General features: G+C 30.5%; 1 protein-coding gene and 1 long non-coding RNA gene across 2 annotated transcripts in view; both read right to left on the bottom strand.

Moving 5' to 3' along the window:
* The window catches only part of LOC146958516 (uncharacterized), a 40,225-nt gene that overhangs the window by 10,786 nt on the left and 6,957 nt on the right, over positions 1-22,482 (bottom strand). The window lies entirely within an intron of this gene.
* Positions 11,644-14,190, bottom strand: GA20OX2 (gibberellin 20 oxidase 2). Its single transcript, XM_085740035.1, has 3 exons — positions 13,509-14,190; positions 12,755-13,076; positions 11,644-12,189 (listed from the first exon to the last, which is right to left on the bottom strand). Exons 1-3 carry the CDS (start codon positions 14,054-14,056, stop codon positions 11,926-11,928), a joined length of 1,134 nt encoding a protein of 377 aa, XP_085596161.1. The 5' UTR covers positions 14,057-14,190; the 3' UTR covers positions 11,644-11,925.

Below are 22,482 nucleotides of genomic sequence, written 5' to 3'. Positions count from 1 at the left end.
CTTGAGCCAAAATACATGGTTTTCATATTTATTTTTTAAATTACTATGATTATAATTTCAAAATCAATCAATTTTAATTTTTTAAGTTTGTAGAAGTGTTTTGAAAGAAATGTTTTTCCGTAGAAGTAAGGATGGAACGAATATTGTGGAAAGAATTAAATATGGAATCGATTTTAAAGCATCTGTGATTATAAGTTTTAATAATAGAATGAATGCTCCTTAAAGAAAGAATGAATACAAAGATATGGTGTTGTAATATTTTTTCCTTAAAAAAATATAATAATTTAATAATCTTTAATTAGAATATTGTTTTTAATAATAGTATAAATTCATTTAAATATTTCATAAGGATGAAGGAAATAAAACTAAAAAAAATCAAAAACACTATATACTAATGCAAGGTCTTGTTTTTATTTTTTATTTATACGCACATCAATTAATTAACTTTGTCCACTCAAATATCTATTTTTTTAATTATAAAATATTAGTTTTGTTGTTGTCTGTTTTAAATAAATCAAAGGAGCCATAAAAACTATTTTTTTTGGTATATAAAAAAGAAAATAGAAACATAAATAGAGATTCGATGAAAAACAAATAATATAGAAACAAACACCAAAAGAAAAATTTAAAAGAGAACATGCATATGCATAGAAAATAACAACATAAGATATCACAATAAAAAATAACATAAGAATAATAAATCTTAAACAAACAATAAAAATTAAGAAATAAACAAATAAAAGAAAGGGGGACGCGATTGAAAACAATGATTTTTTATGGGAGGAAGATGTAGATGAAAACAATGAAAAACAAATTGTCTCTATATATAGGGAAAAAAATCATGTCATAATCAATTTTGATTGGCTCATTAAAAATAAATGAGTCATCCTCCATTTTGATTGGCTAATAAAAAATAAATGATTCAATATCCATTTTGATTGGTTGATAGAAAAGCATTAAATAAGATGAAGAGCAAGAAGATGCCACATGTACTATCACTTATAGATGTATGCTTTTGTATTATATAAAGATGTCTTGAATTTAATGGATAACTATAAATCGTAACAAGTTTGAATAAAAGTCATATAGCAACACATTCACAAATTACAACAGCTCCTTTCTCTTACAAAGGACTCTAGAAAGGCCATCAACTCATGAATCATGAAATGGATATAAATATGTTAAAGATTTGTCGTTTCTTTCACCAACCTCACTATCACCCTATAAGACAAATTCATGGAAGAAATTAGATTATATTAATGCGTTTGGTTTAACCTTTATGTATGTTGGATATGATGACACGTAATTGTGGAATGAGATTTGAAGTAAATTAGAATAAGATATAAGCTTTCAAACAATTATATTATAGTGAGGAAAAGAACACGAGATATCACCATTTCCAACTCGACCCGATCATGTTTTCTTGTCGTTTTATGGTCCTTATGTTTCTAAAATGGCCAACTTAGCCACTAGCAGCTCATTTTGTAAGCATTCAAGGCTTAGTAAAGTATTCTTTATCTTTATATTTTTGAAGTAAAAATTATACTTATCTTCTGTTTTTGTCTTATTAAAAAATTATTTTCGTATCTCAATAATCAAGGAGGGGTACAATGCTACTTATATACTACGATTACATTACTAGCTAGCTAGCTGCACAATGGAAAAATTATTGAGCATTTTTGTCCTTTATAGCAATGTAATTCATCAGATAAGACATAAACATATTTCAATCAACACCAAGGTGCGGTAGCTCTAGAGTTTATAGCTTATAGCTAGCAGATAGACTTGATCTTGTTAATTTTAAGATTCAACGAGATTAATTGACTGGTGTAATATGATAATTAAATAACAAATAAAAAAAGTAGGGATGGGAACAATAATTTAATTAACATTGATGTAGGGCAAAACTTTTGTACCAAACAAAAACACGAAAAAAACAGATTTTAACCTTCACTTCTTATATCAAATATTACAACAACCTTTTTATCATTTAAGCCATACTTACTGAACTAATTAAAGCAAAGTTGACTTGCTAAATCAATAATAGTATATATATAAAGTAAAGTTTTTTTATGCCACATGCCGTTTCCACGTTTATTCTCAATATTTTTATTATTTTTTATTTTTTAAAATCAATATTTTATTTTGCATAAATATTTCAACAAACTTTTGATCTTATCCACTAAATCTTTTATTTAATTTTTTATTTGAATTCCTAATATTTTATATAGCATAAATATCTCAGCAAACCATATATAATACTTTCAATTCTATCCATTAAATATTTCACGTCATTTGTTAAATAATTTTTGGTTTAATGAATTAATGGATGCCTCAATTTTAGCATTATTTGTTTCAATAAATGTAGCTTTTTATTTGTTTTTGAATTTACAAATTTGTTAAAAAAATTGAAGGAAAATTTGTTATTATATTTTAAAATTGATTTTTTTCTTCGAATTTTCAAATATTTCTTTGAATTTTCATCATATCCACTAAAAAACTCATACTACCGAAAACTATTTGTGAAAGTTAAGGACCAGTATGATTTTTGAATGTCAAACATGTTATGTTTATATTTTAATGTTATTTAGTAAAAAATTCTCTAAATTATTGAATGTCAAAATCATTTTTATTCAAAAAATTTACAAAGAGGGTCTATGGGGGTTGTTCGTTATAACTTTTAAAAAAGATCACTTTAAAGAACATTATTTCTCTTTGTTATTGTTTTTTCTTTAAAACCAGGATCCACAAATAAAATAAAAAAACTATTTCAAATTAAAATATACTAAGATTATGTTTTTTATGGGACGGTGGAGAAAATAGGTATCAAATATGAAAGTAATTTTGTAACAAAAAGTTCATTTTATGTAGTTGTATCAAATTAAATTAAATTGTCCTCGTGAGCTTAGCTCGGTTGGTAGGGACAATGCATAATATATGCAAGGTCCGAGTTTAAACCTCAACCACCACAAAAAAAAAAAATTAAATTAAATTGTTTTTTTAAGAATTTATTGTTATTAAGATAAATAAACACAAAATTGATTATACTTTTTAATAAAGTTTTTAAAATTTAAATTAAATTGATTTTTTAAGAAGTTATTGTTATTCTGATAAATAAACACAAAATTGATTATACTTTTTAATAAAGTCTCTAAAAAATAATATCTAAATTATAGAATGTCAAAATCATTTTTCTAATCTATAAAAAAAATGAGTCATATATTTAATTTACATTTACTAAAAATAATTTTATGATGTTCATGTATTTTTTTATCTCACAATGGATCTATTTGATGCAATAGAACCACCTCCCTATGAATTTTTATTTTGTAGGTATTCTAATGAAAAATAACAATTGTTTATGCACGTTCACTCCCATGTTAACATTTATGTTTTATTTTTCGAAAATTCATTTTTCTATCTGGCATAAACATCTCAACAAATAATCCATATCTACATTAATTTTATAGTCCAAATATTTTTTTTTAAGAATAGTCCAAATATTTTATCTGTTTGTTTTTATTACTTTGTAATTTAATTTTAGCGTAATATATTTTGTTAACCTCCTATATATATTGTCATTGAAAAACTTCTATATTCTCTCTCTCCTCCCCCCCCCCCCCCCTCTCTCTCTCTCTCTCTCTCTCTCTCTATATATATATATATATATATATATATATATATATATATATATATATAAAATCACTTATAATTTTTTTTTCATGAAAACTAAGCACTTATATTATTCTCACACTTTTTACGGGTTTTATTCATGTTGTAATATATTTTATTATTTCTTCCATATAAAAATTACTATTCTTTTTCCCCAACAATCTTCAACCATTTTATTTATTGGGGTTTTTTTTTCATGCTTTATAATATCTATCTTTTTGTTCAAAAAAAATATTTATCTTTGACAATTTTCCTCTGAGTATAATTTTTCTAATATCTATGTTGTTTTTTTTTCAACTCATTAATTTTTATTTTTTGTATGAGTATTTCTTTTTTCTACTGAGAATAAAGAGTGAAAGGTACTCATTTATTTTTTAGTATATTTTGATTTTATTTTACTATGCTTTGTGACATATAAGAAAAAAAATGATGTTGACCATTTTCATTTGTCGAGCAACAATAGAAAAAGTTAAATTTATCATTGTTTCTTTCATGTGTCCTTCTTGGATGTTTATTTTCTTATATATTAAGAAAAATTTGTTGCAGCAATTTTGAAAGTCAAATAGACATTTACCAATTTTGAAATTATATATCGTAAGGTTTGTTTTATTCTTTGGACTTTATCGATACCTTTTTTTTCTTTTCTTCTCTTTATACTTTGAGATTATTTCTTTTTAATGATGTGTTACTTTACTATGATCATGGATGATAATAGATCTCCTCAGGTATACATAGTAGTTAGAGCTGTCAAAACGGGCGGCCCGGCCCGTTTAGGCCCGGCCCGACCGGGTAACGGGCTTTTTAGGGCCGGGCTGAAAAGCCCGCTTTAAATATGGGCTAGAATAATTGAGCCCGGGCCCGGCCCGATACGGGCTCCCGGGCTAACGGGCCAGCCCGAGCCCGGACGTATCTGTTTTTTTTTTTTTTTCATTTTTTAAGGACTGCAATGTAATAAATAAATAATGGATCATGTGACAATATCAGATAATAGGATCATTTTTGGCTGTTTAGAGGCAAGCTTTTGTTGCTGCTGTGTTGTATTTAGGGAGGTTTATGTGCTTATAAGTTTCTGTTTTGGTTTAGCAGGTTTCTGTGCTGTGCGTTGTATTGTATCAAATGTATCAAATAATGGAACATTGTTTGTAATCTTCTCTTCTCCAACTGCATGCTCTCCTGTTATCTTTTTCAGATGCTACCAGCATTGCCTGGCCTTCGGGAACTCTTATTGATGCCTGATGAAGAAGTTATACTATATGCATGCCATCTCCTCTCCTGGTTTACTCAGAAAGGTTCAGACAAAATGGTTCAAAAACATTGCAGGTGGGAATAATAAAAACATTCAAATCAATAAATGCTAATAGTACCAGTGTGAGTAATGGTCTAATTAATAGACCTTTTCCTGTGCATGAACATGGTATTGAGAACAATGATACCAGTATAAAAAAAATATATATATATAGACCACACAAAAAAACAAAAACAAAAAAAAAAGGTATTTTTTGGCGGGCTGGCGGGCCGCCCGGAGCCCGAACGGGCCGGCCCTAACGGGCTACGGGCTTTTTCGGGCCGGGCTAAAAAGCCCTGAAAAAATTCGGGCTGCAATTATTCGGCCCAGGCCCTGCATTTTATTCGGGCTTTCGGGCCGGCCCGTTGGGCCCGGCCCATTTTGACAGCTCTAATAGTAGTTAACTCTCTCTATTGATAAAAATGATATTTATGTCATTCTCACATTCGTATGAATATCCACTAGACGAGTATTAGTTGATATTAAAGTATTTGCAAATATCAACGTGTAAAATTATATTTTACACAAAAAAATGCATTATTGTAAAATAATTGAAGTTATGTAGATTTTATTCCTAAAATTTTATTATTAATAATTGTGGCTCTAATGATCATTTTACAATTGTTCCATGCGAGATTTGGACAATGTCTCTTGAAGCTAGAGTCAAGTTTTTACTATTGAGTAGACACCTCTTGGACTTATTCATTCTATTTTGATAAGACAAAAATATTATACCACACGCTTTCACTTTGACAACAAATGACTAATCAAACAAAAATCATTAATTAAGAAATTCATTGTATTTAATTTCATGACGAGAAATTTTTTATTTAAGTAATACGACTATTGTATAATTTTGCTAATTTAATAACGGGTACGGATTTCTACGTGTCTGGGTATTTAAAAAATGTTTTTTAATTTTATATGTGTTAATAATTCACTAAATCCAGTTAATTTCATCCGCTTATGCATTTATTGATTTACATGTACTTAAAATACGTTTTTTTTTATTCTATTTGTGTGTACTATTAAGATATTTATCCCATATTGGTCTGTGGTCAATTTTATTTGCGAATACTATGCATACCAAATTTTGCGCATCGTCAATTATATATCTAATCCGAGCAATGCCGGGTAAATACATTAGTATACTTAAAATTTAATAAGTTTAACAAATTGCTAGTTGGTTCTCCGGATTTTGATTTCCACAGATTTACCGTCCTAAATTTGCTTCAATCAATAACTAGAGAGTTTGGATAAATTATGTGATCCGATGTACTTTTAAACGATATTTTTTTGTTTACAAATGAGTTGAGTTTTTTTTTGTGGTGTCCGGTATTCGAACCTCAGACCTTTGTATATTTTATGCATTATCCTTATCAACTAAACAAAGCTCATAGGAACAAATGAGTTGAGTTTGAGAGGCTTACCAAGGTCATGACAAACCTCACAAAAAAAATCATCACACGTAGCCAATTTTTATTGATCTTTTAAACATGATTGGTGTGTTTTCTCTAATATATTTGTTTTCTATACACAACAGAAAAAATGTGCCAGGGATGCCAGAACGAACAACTAAAGGATTCCACCTGATGCAGGGCTTTTGGGAGAGTGTTCGGGAATGAGACTGTCATTGTCCTTACTTCTGGCGGCTGTGCCTTCAAATCAAAATTGATGATGTAGCCAAAATAAAGTGAGAAGAGGAAAACCTATTATATACTCCCTGGTGGGGTTTAGGGTGGCATTTAGGGTGGGTGAGAGGAAGAGTTTCCCATTATGGGAAAGTATTTTTTTACCACTAGATTAGAGAGGAGTACCCATTTTATCATGGGTTGTGCACACTATATTATTTTTCCTCACTCACTCACCTCACCATCCTTCTCTCTCCTCCTACTCCCACTCACCAGCCACATCAGAGACGAACCATCAACACCAACATCTTATCCACCATGAAACTACAACCCTGTTCATCTTCTCCATGTTTTTTTTTTATTTTTAAAATGCCCAGAAAATTAAAATGATTCAAACAAATTATTCATGTGTTGCAATTAAGAAACAAGCTTTTTATGGAACCAATTATTAAAACAATTTCATGAGTTGCAATCTAAAAAAAATAATCTTCATAACTTCAATCAAAGGAACCCAAATCCACTGATTATGTTTGTTTCGCTACCGTGACAGTTTTCAGTGACAACTTCAAATTGCAATGGGTCTTGAATCTTATGAGGTTCCATTCAGATGGGTATTGAATATTTCTTACGCTTGTAACTTCACCCATTTCAACTCAATAATGTTAAAACAACTTTCCCAGAATAATTACTAGTTTAAAAAACTTAGATCTGAAATTTGTTGAAAGCACAAATTTGTTGGGTTTTTTTTTTAGAAAAAAATGTTGATGATGAATGTGGTGGTTTTGTAACCGTTTCAACCCAAAACTGTCGCCACCGCCGGAACCGACACCGGCGCCGGAGAACTTGCAGGTTGAAAAAAACCGCCTGAGGATGGACGAGGAAGCAACAGGTGATGGTGATGTTGGTGCCAAAGGGAGAGATCGAAGACCATGTGAGAGAAAGCATTAGGGACGAGATTGTAACTGGAGAGAGGGAAGAAGCTGAGAGCTGAAGAAGATTGTTTAAAAAAAATTATAGTGTTGAGAGAGTATGATAAGAGTGTGGACTTGATTTAATCTAATGGTCAAAATTAACTTTTTTATGGTGGGAAACTCTTTCCCCAACCCACCCTAAATGCCACCGGGGTTTAGTATGAAAATAGATACGTAATTTTTTTTTTATGATGGGAAAGTTGCATTTTTAGCCATTGATATAATAGTTTTTTATTTAGATGGTCAAGATTAATTACCTAGTAATTGTTAATACTTTTTGATGGTTATTGTGTAACAAAAAATCTGACCCCACCAAATAATTAAATATCAATTTTGCATTTGTTTGATTTATTGATTTTTTTGTAATAAGACGTGGACCCCACCTCATTCTTTCTACTCAGAGTCACAATGTTGTTGTTCTTTATTTACCATCTCATACTCTCCTGAGTTTTTAAAAACTCAAACTCAAAGCACAAACAAAATAATTAAAAGAGGTGAAGCCATAATTAAAATCATAAAAAACAATTAAACTTAAGAACTATGCATCAATTTTTTTTATTAGTTTCATCTTCTATTTTTTACTTTCTTGCTATATTCAATCAAATTCAACTTAAAAAGAGAAAATTACTCCCCTTATAATTTTGTTCCTGAAATTTATACTTCTTCAACCACCACGAAAGTACATAGGAGCATCATCTTAAGAACAGAACCAGAGTGGCACATAATAACCATGAGAACTAGACGTTCACATTGGAAAGGTGGTGGAAATAGCGATAAACAAGAGACAATGGAGGTGCAAATTGTATTGTGCAAACTATTCAACCTATCAATTGTAGTGTGCAAACTCAGCTGCAACATCACCCATGGCAAGATGATTGAACGTTAGAGATGTAGATGGAGAAAGGGGAGGTGCAGTAGTAATGTATTAAAAAACTAATTTCATTTTTATTTGTTTTTTCCTAAACAGGTTGCCTACTGTCAACTGTCCTGAAAAATGGCACTTTCCCATGGTGGGAAAAAAGTTTCAATTCCCAGGCTAAATGCCACCTCTCTTAATACATAAATAAAAGTGAAAGAAAATTAACCAAGAGAAATCATGTTTAATTTTTGGTGTTTTGTGATGGTGTCAATATATCTATTTGCAAAATTTGTTTCTTTCTTTCCTTGTTGTCATGTCAATTTGCCAAGCCAACTATGACATAGTTTAAAACTCAATAATCGACTTGTCAAGGTTATTTCATGAATCAAATGAGTTGAATTATATCATTTATTTTTTTAATATTTAGGTTTGTTAGTTGATTTTAAATATTTATTAAATTATGTTTTCTTATTTTGGAACGGTTGTAACTTGATATGTTTTTTAGTTTTCAATATTTTTCAACATATTTATACACGTTTGAAGTTTATGTCTCTCTATATCTTTTATACACCTTATGCTTATCATAACTTGTATTTTAATTCATTCTTTGTATTTTCAAAAAAAATAAAAAATTAAAAGGTGAAAGATCTAATCCTCTCAAACCTTACATCTGTTGAACAAAATGTGTTTACATTGCCACCTTAAGTTTTGATGATGACAAGGTATTAAAAGTTCAATTGGATATGTTAATATTTGTTCAAGTGTGCAGGACCATATACTAAAATTTATAAGTCTTAACAAGGTATTGGTTCTCGAAGAACATTTGAGAGTAAAAGAATTTACAAGATAAGCTTTGTTGCAAGTCAGAGTCTGAAGACCATTAGAAGCTGACTACCAGAGTCTGAAGTCACCTAGAGTCTGAAGTTCATCAGAGTCTGATATGAAGAACCTTGAGTTAGTTAAATTGGTTATTTGAAGACACAAGTTTGCAGAAGGAATAGAAGATTGGAGCAACGACTGTTTCAAAGGAATTAGAAGACATTGGATGCTTATCCGCTGAAGGAGGTCAGAGAAAGGACAATAGTACAAGCTACAACTGTGTCTCTGCTGGTTAATTCTCCATATAAGGAATGGTTTTCAAATTATTTCTTCCTAAGACATTAACAAAATCAAGCAACAAATCATTGGTGATTGATCAAGCTTCAGTAACGACTCTTTGATGTGCTGGCACCTCTACAACGTCTCTTTCATACCTCTATATAAATGAATGAAGACTTGAAGATTAGTATAGACTCAACAACATTTTAACCGTGTCAAAACTCTGCTGAAATTGTTGTGCATCTAACACTTAGAATTTCTTAACAACTTTCATATCTTAGAAATTCTAAAGTCGTAGGTGTCCAATTTGTTTTGTATTGTGAACACCACTGATTGTATATCAAATGTTCAAACCAAACTTATTTCTTTATAATTTGTTTGTTTAGAAGTCTCTTGCTTTTTTGCTTGAGCATAGGAAGTCTCTTGTTTGTGTGCTTGAGCATTTGTAATCAGATCGGATTGTAGTGAAATCTCCTTGGAAGTACAAGGGGGACTGGACTACTTTTGAATTGTGGAAGGAACCAGGATAATTGCTTTGTGTCTTTCTCCTCTCTCTCTCTCTCTCTCTCTCTCTCTATTTACTTTATCCGCTGCATTAGACTCTAAACATTGTTCCAAACTCTGAACTCTATCAGACTCTAGACTTTGAACTTAGTTTAAAAAGAAGAAAAAAGCTAACACAATTCAACCCTTCATTCTTGTGTTTTTCTCACCTTCAACATCCATAACTAATACATTATGTTGAATAGTCAATCTCTCTCCAAGTATGACTTTACAGTCGAAACAAATCTTTTTGTCTTATCGCCTAATAAGAAAGAAAAAAAAAATCATTTGAGAACATGTCACCCCCCCCCCCCCCCCCCCCCCCCCATATGATAAGATGTTTCTCTATTTTGTTAAAGCACGCATTAGATATAATAAGGTCAAAAGTCGTAAAAAAACCAAGATGGAATTACCATTTGCTTTAACATCATCGAGGCCATAACCCATGTGCAAGCCCTCAAAACCTCTTGATACATTTCATATATGCCTATTTAGATCTCCTCATAGAAAAAACTTTAGTTGTATATGTTGAAATAAGCTTTTAACTCTTCCCCAAAATTCATTTAAAAAGGTGATCTACTAACCTAACCTGAGGTGTGTAAGTACCAATAATATTAAAGGTATCTTGTTCTACTATAAATTTTAGTTTGTCCGTGGTTGATCTCCTACACTCTTTACATCTCAATATCCTTCTTTCACTCCTTGTCAATAATAATGCCTATCCATTTCTTGATCTAACTTTGTCCATGTACCAAAGCTTAAAATCTCAATTGTCTAATTATTTCGCCTTTTGGTCCACCCACTTAGTTTCTTGTAGGCGCATAAAATTAATCCTTCTCTAATCATATTGTCCACTATTTCCATAGACTTTTTTTTTTTGTTGTAAGAATGCATATATTTCATGTTCCAAAACGAATCATACGCTCATGAACTAACTTTTTTTACCCACAACCATTCAGGAAAATCCAGGAAGTACTCTTGCTTATTTTTCACTACATCCAAGCGGTGATGCCGAGACCCTTGCTCATTTGACACTGTACTTGAGCTATACAATGTGTTGCTGACAAAGTTTTACGTATATTACCAAGGTCTAACACAATCTCCCCTTTTACCCGAATTTGAGATTGACTATGCATAACATGACTAACATAGTCTGGATTTTCTAGCGTTCTTATCTAAAAATAAAGAGTTTCTAGCACTTAATCCGATCCAAAAGTTGTAAGTATTGATATGAAAATATAGTATTCCATTTGAATGATAATAAAGTTATGATGTTTGCTTCAAATTAAGCATTCAGATAAATAAATAAATAAATAAATAAATAGGATAAAAATAATTTACATCTTATAATTTTATTCAAGTTTATTAAATTCAAAACTATTCCCTATAACTTTGATCCAAACTATTTTTTTTTTCCCTTTATTTTTTTTGTTATTTTATAAAAAATCAAGTGTAAGTCTAGTAAACAACATGACTTGACTTGAACTGACTCAAGGGCCCCTTATTTTATCACTTAGATGTAATCGTGTTTGTAGTGGACCAAAACTTTGTCCACAACCGAACATAATATGATGCAATCCTATATGTCGTTAGCCAAATATCTCATTCACCTTTGAAAGTTACATTTTCCATTTAGAAAAAGTTGCTTCGATCCCTTCTATAATAATATATCATCAAATAAAAATTACATGAATCACCTCACAATTTTTCTTATTGATTCCTTTGAACTATTTTAACTTCCTTGTTGTGTTCGTTCATTCATCACTCAAATCACTAATGTTACCATACACAAAACATGAAGAAACTAACTCCCTCCTGTCTTTTCCTTCATCTCAATTTCATTCCCTCAAATAACTTTCCACATGATCATGTGCTTTTACATTGAACCCACTTGGCAAATGCTTCAAGTGTTTTGATATCAGCTCTGTAGTGCTTCTGAGTAAACTCAAGCAACATAGACCATGTGAAATCAGGGTAGATCCTTGGGTTGTAATTGTCCACCAATTCACATGGTGGAGTTACCACTTTATCACTTAATGGACACAAAAAGAAAGCAAGAGATTTCCTTGTCTTTTCGCTGTTTACCACTGCCCTATGCAAACAGCTCTTGTATCTCCCATTTGAAAGTGCCTAATCAATACAAAACTAAATTAGGTTTAACTTGAGAAATATGATAGTAAAACTCATTGTAAAACAATCTATTTACTATTTTCCAACAAAAATTCATTTTTTTTCTTTTTGTAATAAGATCCCATGCAACAACATATGCCTAGTAAAAAAAAGTAGGGCAGAAATTTGAAAAACTAAAAATCGAGCGTGAATATGGATCCTATATAGTTGACTTTTAGGTGCAGTCAATTCCAGATTGTTCGATTTGGAGAGTAAAAGTTTATCTCTCTCAATTTAAGAGTCTACAATCGGATGCACCATAAAGTTGATTGTAGAAAGAGAAAGATACAATCGGCTAACTAGAAACATGTCTGAATTATCTCTATTTACAACATGGTTAAAGTAGGAGAGAGAAAAATATATAATATTATTTATGTAATCAGCATTCTACTAAAATCATTTTGTAAATGAAGAGAACCCTAACTTTTAAAATTTTGTCTCGTATAATTAGAGGTCATTGCTTTATTTTACATAATAATATTAATAATGGATAGAAATTGCACCAAATATTGAAAGAGCAACATACCATGAAAGTATCACCAATATTGACAACAAAAGCATTGAAATGTGGGCTAATGGAATGCCATTGATCGTCAACATAAACTTGCAAGCCACCTACTTGATCCTGGTGAAGAATGGTTAAAGATGTTGGATCACAATGAGGTCCAGTGCCTAGAGTGAGCTCAGGTTTTTGACAAGTAGGATAGTAATTGAGCCTCATTATTGAACTATTCTCTTCAAAAAATTCCCTAAAATGAGCTTTACCAACTCCAAGGCTCATTCCTAGAATCTCCATTATACCTAAAGAAAGATTGCTCATAGCTTTGCAGTAGTCTTGATAAACCTCCCTGTATGAAATATAGCTAGTAAGAACATGATTTGACAAAATTATTGAAACATGAGTGAGTTGCTAAGAAAATTATTAAACTTGGATATTTTTTATGAAATTATTTATCTTTTTCTATAGTACTTTAACTATTTACATTTTTCTGTAACAAATTGTTGTTGATAAATTTGGCATATACAAAGAAACAAATTTGTATTATAAGTGCACTTTAGATGGTAAAAATGCAGAGACATTTTATGTGCTGGGATGCAGTTTCTAACCAGTGTTACGTCACTTTTTCCCACTTAATATGTGTTAAGTTAATTTGTCACTAAACTCTTTGACACGCAAAAATAGAAACAAATTTTTTCGAAAAACAAATGCGACAATTAAAAAGAAACAGCAATTAACAACAAAAAATGAAAGAAGAAAAAATGTGACATTTTTATATTACCCAAATTTCTCAAACTCATTGCCCATTGTGTTGCACAAATAGTCTCTGACAAGATTTGGTGATTTTTCATCAGCTGAGAATTGAAACGAAAGTGTCTCTTTCCATGGAAGTTTGGAAGAGAATCTGCCAGTGAAACTACTAGCATAACCACAGTGCTCCCCTGTTTTTCTCTGAGCTCTCTGTTTCTGAGACAGGGGAAGCTCAAAAAAATCATCCATGAAAACATGAGCATCAGATATCAACTTTTCATCAATTCCATGATTGACAACAAGAAAAAAACCATGTTTTTGACATGCTTCACCAACAACCTTTGATGCTTCCATTGCTGCAACTGGATCACCTGAGAGAAAACCTCCCAAATCAATGAACGGTACATCAAGTTCAGGTACGTTTAAACAAGCTTGTTCTTCATCAGGCCAAATGAATTGTGTTGGTAGATTAACTTGGTGTTTGAGAACTGATGCATCAAAAACTAGTGGTTTTTCTTGTTCTTTGGTTTCTTGGTTTGGTAGTTGTTGAGGCATGCTTGTTATGCATTCTATTGCCATTGCATTAATTAGTTGTTAATAATACAGAAATTGTTGCTATGATCAAGAGAGAGAAAGAGTAGTTGTTATCACGAGGAGAGGGAATGAAAATAAGTTGATAGATGAGATGAAAGAAACGCCAAGGCCGTTTGTTTGGGAAATCTTGGAACAAACTTTGGAATCTTATATAAGCAGAGATACTAACAGTAGCACACGCGCGCACACACTTACCCACACTTGAAGTTGTATTGTTTAAAGTGTTTTGATAAGACGCGCGTTCACTCTCTTATTTGATGGAATCTACGTGGATAACACATTATAGAGATAAATTTCACTTACATGAATTTTATCCGATAAAAGAGTGAATGTTAAAGAGTGTGCTAATAAGGAAGTGCTCCTACCATTTTTTGTTTTGATAAATACCCAACATAACAACATAAAACAGAAAAGCACTTTATTCAAAAAAAAAACAGAAAAGCACATGGCAAACCAACAATTTTTTTCTTATACAACAACATTGACAAAATGTTATTTTTGTATTTTAGATAATTTGTATTTGAGACCGGAAAAAAAAAATGTGTTGTGGCTTTGTGAAGGAAAAGAATTTCAGTTTTTGTCTGGCCCTTGTCCATTGTTTATCAAATCTCGGGAACAATTTTACAATCAAATATAGTACAATTGAATTTGTCATGTCCAGACCTTTATTTTTTAGCATATCAAACGAACGGAGTATATTTGTTTTGGCTTCAAAGATAATTATTTTGCTTTAAAAAATTTTAGAGATGTCTGTATAGAGATTTTTGCAAAGAAAATAAAAATTGAAACTAATTTTCGTTTGTTTACTATCATAAAAATCATTTTAATTTTTTTTTTGAAGTTCTTACAATTGATTTCCTTCCTTGATCTTAACCATTGGATGGTTTGATAAGGTTAAAGAATATGCATTCAATGGCTACGATAGCAATCTGTGTGAAACTGTAGTATTTCTTTACAACAACGAATATTGGACCCTATACTAAGGGTGTGTTGGTTCAGTTTTTACAGAAAATAAATTTGAACCAATAAAAAATTATTGGTTTGGTTTGATTTTTGCAATCTTTTCTCACAAAATTCAAACCAAACTGATGAAGAACGAGATGATTTAGTTTGGTTTGATCGAATTGAAATTCTTACAAACTTAAGAAACTTATTTAAAAACATCAAAAAATAAATAAATTTGAACTAATAAAAAGTAATTGGTTTGATTTGATTTTTTCAATCTTTTCTTACCAAATTCAAACCAAACTGATGACGAATCAAATGATTTGGTTTGATTCGATCGAATTGAAATTTTTACAAATTTAAGAAATTTATTTAAAAATGTCCAAAAAAAAAAGTAACTTTTAATCAAACATTATAGACTTTTATACTATTAACACCAAAAAACAAGCTAAAAAATTTTTGATCAAGAAAAATAAGCTAAAATAAAACCACTAATAAAGTGTCAAATGAAAGGGGAAAAAAAGAATATAGTGTGCTGGTTTGAGCATCACTAATAAAGTGTCAAACTTTGAGGTGCGGGTGATAGATAGTGAACGACGAGAAACTCGTACCCTAACAAATAGATAGTGAACGACGAGAAACTCGTACCCTAACAAATAGAAGACAGGGTTGATTTGATATGGATCATAATATAAAAAAAATAATTAATTAGTTTGAATTGGATCTTCGAATTCATCAAATCATTAGTTTAGTTCTTACCCGTATACCGTATACAATTGTGTGTGAACATCTGTCCGGAGAAGAGACAACAAGCATACGAATTTTTTTCTGAATATATATTGAAAATTAATAACTCTTATGTTGGTTGCTTTTTGTTTATTGTCTTGAGAATCTTATTTTGAAGTACATTCATCTTTCATTCTCAATTATGTTATGAATTTGTCTTTATTAACGTAATGTATAGTGATACTTATATACACACAAAAAATCGAAAAAACAGTATAATGCGTATTTTTATTTTAGTTATTTCAGTCGAAATATTTGAATATTTTCCTAGAGAATTACTTTGAATTTTAGACTCTCGGATGAAAAAAATTCAAGATCCCAACAGTAATGATTTTTTTTTTTAAAAGTTTTGGCATAACTCAACCTCAAAAGCATTATGAGGTGAGAGTTGTCTTCACTTATAACCACAATTCATGTCATATCATTATTATATAATAGATAGATAGATAGATAGATAGATAGATGAGACTCTCCATGCTGCAATATTAAGGATTTAACATTTGTGGAATGTCCAATGAAACTATGATATACATTGATATCATATTAAAATTTTGACCATTGGTCTAACTCAACTCCTATGGTTTGTACAATTAAGTTAACTTGTAGCATAAGTTGGTATTAAAGCATATTTCAAATTTGTATTAAATTTTCATCAGACCCAATATATGCGTGAGTATTGGAAGAAAAAAAAAGTCTTACATTGATTCGAGATATAATTTCAATAAAGTATGTACGATCCAAATAATTCTCATCTTGCATGTTAATTTTATACTGCTGAATTATGCTCAAAATGCTGTGAAATATATATATTATGTTAAAAGATAGCTTATGCAAATATGCCCTGAATTTTGAGAAAGGGATCCAATGTGAGATAATTGTCGTGAATTTGAATCTTCTTTTATTTTTCAATAAGATAATATAGTTGTATTACAAAGAAAAAGACAGGCAAAATGAGCTGGCTTAGTTAAAGCTTATAGCATGCAAGTGATGAAAATGAGTAAAAATTATATTTTTGGAGGTTCCTGATTCAATCCATTCTGGAAAATAAATATCTTGCAAAGAAATTATTCCATTCTTGCTATATGTACTTCCACCTCGAACAAAACTTTCTTTATTGTAAAGTGCAAATGGCGATGGAGATGGATTTTTTTTTTTTTTGGACAAGGAAAAAGATGGATTTTGTTAACATATAACTTTGTGCGTTTTATGAATAAGTATAGGGTCTTGTTAACTTGTGCCCTAAAGGCACAAGATAAGAAACTAAATGTAGAAACTTAATCTTGAAAATTGTGCATTTATAACCTTAAAAACTTCAAAACTTATATTTTCAATGCAATATTTATTTTTATATTCTATTTTAAGATCATTATCTTGTGCCTCAATGGCACAAGTTAACATTTTCCATAAGTATAATATGTCAAATGTATCAGATTAAGGGCATTAATTATGAAGTACAAAGTATGAAAAATTACAACCATACATTACTCGACACATACTCACTTTCTCTTTATAGAATGAGAAAGTATGCTTGGATGACATCTTAAAATCGTTAGTGCACAATGCTATTTTCATACCCTCGACTTAGAGGGATAATACTTCAGTGACATAATGTCACGGTGACATTAAATCTGGACCACACAAAAATTTGTGTTGTGTGGTTCAGATGTGTTGTATGGGTGACATTAAATCTGAGTCACACAAAGGTGTGTGTTGTGTGGTCCAAATTTAATGTCACGGTGACATTATGTCACCAAAGTGCCACCCGACTTAGAGAGACCCCACTACCTTTTCAGATGAAACAAAAACGGGAAACTTGATGCAAATTGTAAAAGTCAAATGTGGAAGTAACTACAAATGACTTGTGTCCACTATGGACGTCTTTACTCTCAAGATTAAATAAATAATTATTTTCTCTATGACTTGAATTTAGAGACACTCATTTTAAGGTATTTAAATAAGTCTTGTATACACATCATTTATTTATAATTTTTAATAGTAGTATATAATAAGCATTCAATTTCTTCAATCCAACATCGCACACAAATTTTTTAAATGAGACTCACTAATCAATTATCAATAACTTTGTATCATTATATTTTAATTTTTAAAATTAAAAAAAGTATGAGTTTCACTTATTATTAAAAAAACGTGTGCAAGAATGATTAATTTAATTGAAAAATATTGTGAGCCCCCGCTCAAGAATGACGAGTCCTATCAAAAGAGGATAACGCATCTTTTAATTTGTGGAAGCATTTGTTAGCTATGGTAACTTAATAGCAAGCATATATGCTTATATATGTAGAGATCACCTGTGGGAGGGTGGGTGGGGGCGGGATGCTTGAGCAAGGGTTGCGACATCCGGTTATTTTTTAAGGGATTCCAAATCTACACACATCAATTTGTGATTTGGCAGTAAAGCATTATGCTATCTCTCTAACATACATTTGAGGATGGTTGAAATGAGAATTACACATGGCATGCTAAGCTCAAATACATATAGAAAATGTACAAGTGGCACTACAAGGAATATAAACATAAACAATTTTATTTATAGCATTTGTTCAATATTAATTATCATTTATGGCATCCAAAAAGTCAAAAACAAAATATGTTAATATTCTACTAACAGTTAAATATAAAGATAAACTAATTACATTTATTTGATTTATCAATTACATAAAAAATAAATATGAAAACGAGTTTAATCACTTTACATTGACGGGATAAAATTATTTTACACATGTATCCATTTGAATTGAAAGGAAACATAAAAAAACAAGAGATGAATATTTTTCGTTGATAAATATTTAAAAAAAAAGCATAGTTCTTAATATATTAAAAATACGGGAAAAATAATTATCCCTCGCCAAAAAACTTTGGACAAGTTTTGTCAATAAAAACGCTGGACAAGTTAACAACTTATTACTAATAAATATTATAAAATCACGGGACATATCTTTTATTTATATAACAAATTATTTGACAAATCTTAAAAAAAAATGTATTTGACTCGAGTGTAAATTTATTTACTGGTTGGAACAAAAGAACAAGCTATCAAACTTTATTTACCTTCCTCGCTATATTATAAATGAGTGTAGATTTTTTTTTCTTCATCTTACCGTTAAAAAAAACAAATTTCAAACGTAAATAATTTATTACAAGACAATTCAATAGTACAATACATCTGTTTTTTGTAGGATGTACACTATTCAAACGTAAATAATTTATTAGAAGACAATTCAATAGTACAATACATCTGTTTTTTGTAGGATGTACACTAATACATATGTTATTTTTTAGTTGTGTCCGAGGTTTGAACCCCAGACCTTGCATATATTATGCATTGTCCTTACCAACTGAGCTAAGCTCACGGGGACATACATATGTTATTTAATAATATAATCTTGAGTCGATATATGAGTTATTAAAAAAATATTAAAAATTATGCTACTCTTATAATTGTGGAGAGAAAGAGTGTTGATTAGTGTATTTAGGCATATATGACGCTATTTCGAATTCAAATCTCCTATCTCCTATATATACATTCGGGCATAGTTTAAATAGATAATCAACATGACATTCCTCTTTCATCTATTTAAATCAATGGCACATGTCATTAAGTTGTACAAACCATACATATAATTATTTTATTACAAATATAAATAAAATAACATGGGAATCCTAAAAAAATACGGCACAACTATAATCACTGAATCCTAAAAAAATAACATGGGAAAAATATTTGTTATTGGTAAATATTATTATTTTTATGAAACAAAGGTGATGCTAGATGTTCCCTAAAAAAAAGTGATGCTAGAAGCATTACCCAAATTCATTAAGGAAAAAAAATTAGAAATACGAAGAAAGAAAAGGGAAACTAGATCAACACATTTTCAAAAAGACATAATCCAAAGTTATGCAAGCCTTACTTATTTCTTATGTAATCTAGGTTAATGCTATTAGGAAGAGAAGTGAACAAACAAAAAAATAAAGGACTAAACAAATGTTAGCTAACCTCTATGCGCATGAGTTACTTTCTATATGAATTAATTGATAAATATTAAGAAAACACTAGACAAATATTAAAAAACACAAGAAAATATTTATAACTCATACATAAAAAAGTACGGGACAAGTATTTATCAAAAATTTTAATAAGTTTTTATAAAAAAAAAAAAACATATGACAAATATTTATTATTGATACATAAAAAATTATGAGTCAAATATTTTTCATTCTTTTTGAAGGAAAATATTTTTCATTTTTATAATCGAAGTAAAAATTAAATTAGAAGAGAAGGAAGTACAAGACTAAGGAGCAAGGACATGACCCAATAAACCACAAAAGCAAAACCCAACAATTCAGTACAAAAATGGTAATAAAAGAGAATAACCTAAACAACCACTACCACAAACAATCCACAAACGCACGTAGGGGTGCGGAATCAAATTGCAAATAAACGCAGTGTGAATTTTTTAAGCATTTAAATAGGCGTATGGATCGTCTGCCAACATAGAAAGGACTCAAGTTCCAACAACTCCCTAGCTTCTAAGTATTAGTAAGCCATAAACCCCCATTCGAGCCAAAACAACCAATTACGAACCGAATCCACAGATTCACGGTGGTCTTGAAACTTCAGCCGAAGTCCAGATCGAGGGATGAACAAACAATAGAAATCTATCACAGTTCACCAATGACGCAAGAAGCAACCATAGAGGATAAAATCTTTTAAGTATGATGAACGACTATTACCGTCAATACGGAGCATCTACGCACCTAGCCCTTTGAAGCAACATCAATATAAAACAAGTCATGTTGAATCAAGATATGCATCCAACAAAACAACGCTAGAACTAAATAACCAAGATTTTCAATCAAAAAACCAGATTCAAGATTTTCAGACCAAATCACAGAGCCAGGACAAAGTCACCACCCATCTTCATCTCCACGAAACAAAACAAAAACAAATGTCAAAAACACAAACGAAAAAAACATAGCAAAAACCAGATCGAAAAACTCATGATCTGACATAATTCATCTCAAAAAACTAACTCATAACCGCGTCAATGTCAGAGCAGTACAAAGACAACGACGACGTTAAATGAAACCAGTGACCACAACATAATCAACTCACACCAAGACTGTGAGAGGACAGTCGGGGTGACGCTTCACCGACGATGATCTAAAACCCATAAATATATTTTTCTTTTATGCACAAAGACACGAGACATATATTTATCATTAATAAACATAAATATAATATGAGACACATATTTGTCATCATTGCGGCAAAAAAGATACGGACATATTTAAAAATTCACGGGATAAATAATTTTCATCAACAAATAAAAAAAATAAAACAAGTTGAGATTGAAAAATAATGGTCTATCACCCGTGCATTGCACGGGTTAACACACTAGTATGGTATAGTTCTGTAGATTCATATTTGCAGAAAACTTTTTATGTTGATATCAGCTCAATATTATAGAAGGATAAAAGTGTTGTGAAATGATGGTGGAGCCTAAATTAATTGGGTGGATCGTCATAAACAAAACAAGTGAATTTTGAGATCATTGTATCTAAAATGTCAAGACATTCGTGGACCTGGATTTCCTCCTGTAACTGTTTCACGCGGTTACACGCAGTAGTTAATCTCAACCGTCTGATCTTTAATCGGTGGCTGAGATCAAACTGCGTGAAAACTGGTCAAACAAATCTGAACCGTTATATTACTTTTCTACTGCTGAGATTAACTATTGCGTGTAACTGCGTGAAGCAGTTACGGCAGGAAATCCAGTTCCAGGTATACATGTCAAATCACTCACACTCTTTTATCGTAAATAGAACTTTAGTTCATATTTAACATGTAAATATTCTCCCGCTCAAGTGTGAGACTTTTCACATTCTAGATTTAACATCATGAATCATTTTCGCTCCTTTACCGAATCAATTGAACCAAACTCTATACAATTGTTGAAACTTCTAGAAAAGGCATAAATAATAGGGTGGAATGATGAATTATCATATTGAACTAAGAGAATCCTTACATTTGAGTTTGGACGTCACATCTTCATCCAAAACTTACGATTAAATATATGAGTCACCTCACTCAATGTGAAACTTTTAACTCACAATTGACACATCAAAATAAAACAATGTGACATAGATATAGTGTTCCATGTTATGAATTTTGTTTATATGAGATTACAAAACATGACTTTTATGTTGTTGGCTACATTACATCATGAGTCCTTTAAGTTTAAAGTTTGTAATAGACTGGTCATTTAAGTTATTTTGGTCACACATAAGTCCTTTAAGTTTGGGGTTTGTAAGAGATTGATCATTTAAGTTATTTTGGTCACACATAAGTTCTTTAAGTTTATAAATGTTTTCAATTTAGTCCTTCTATTAACCAAATATTACAAAAATGATGACGTGGCAGAAGGACTAAATCGAAGATGTTTACAAACTTAAAGAACTTATGTGTGACCAAAATAACTTAAAGGATCAATCTGTTACAAACTTCAAACTTAAAGGAATTATGTGTGACCAAAATAACTTAAAGGATTAATCTGTTACAAACCTCTAACATAAAGGACCCCTGGTGCAATTTAGCCTATGTTGTTTATATTCAAGACCATACTTAAAGAGACAACAACAACAACAACAACAACAACAAC

Source organism: Medicago sativa, chromosome 1, assembly GCF_051527215.1.
Source record: "Medicago sativa cultivar Bolivia chromosome 1, Bolivia_mono, whole genome shotgun sequence".
Lineage (NCBI taxonomy): Eukaryota > Viridiplantae > Streptophyta > Magnoliopsida > Fabales > Fabaceae > Medicago > Medicago sativa.
This window is presented reverse-complemented; position numbering and strand designations above follow the sequence as displayed.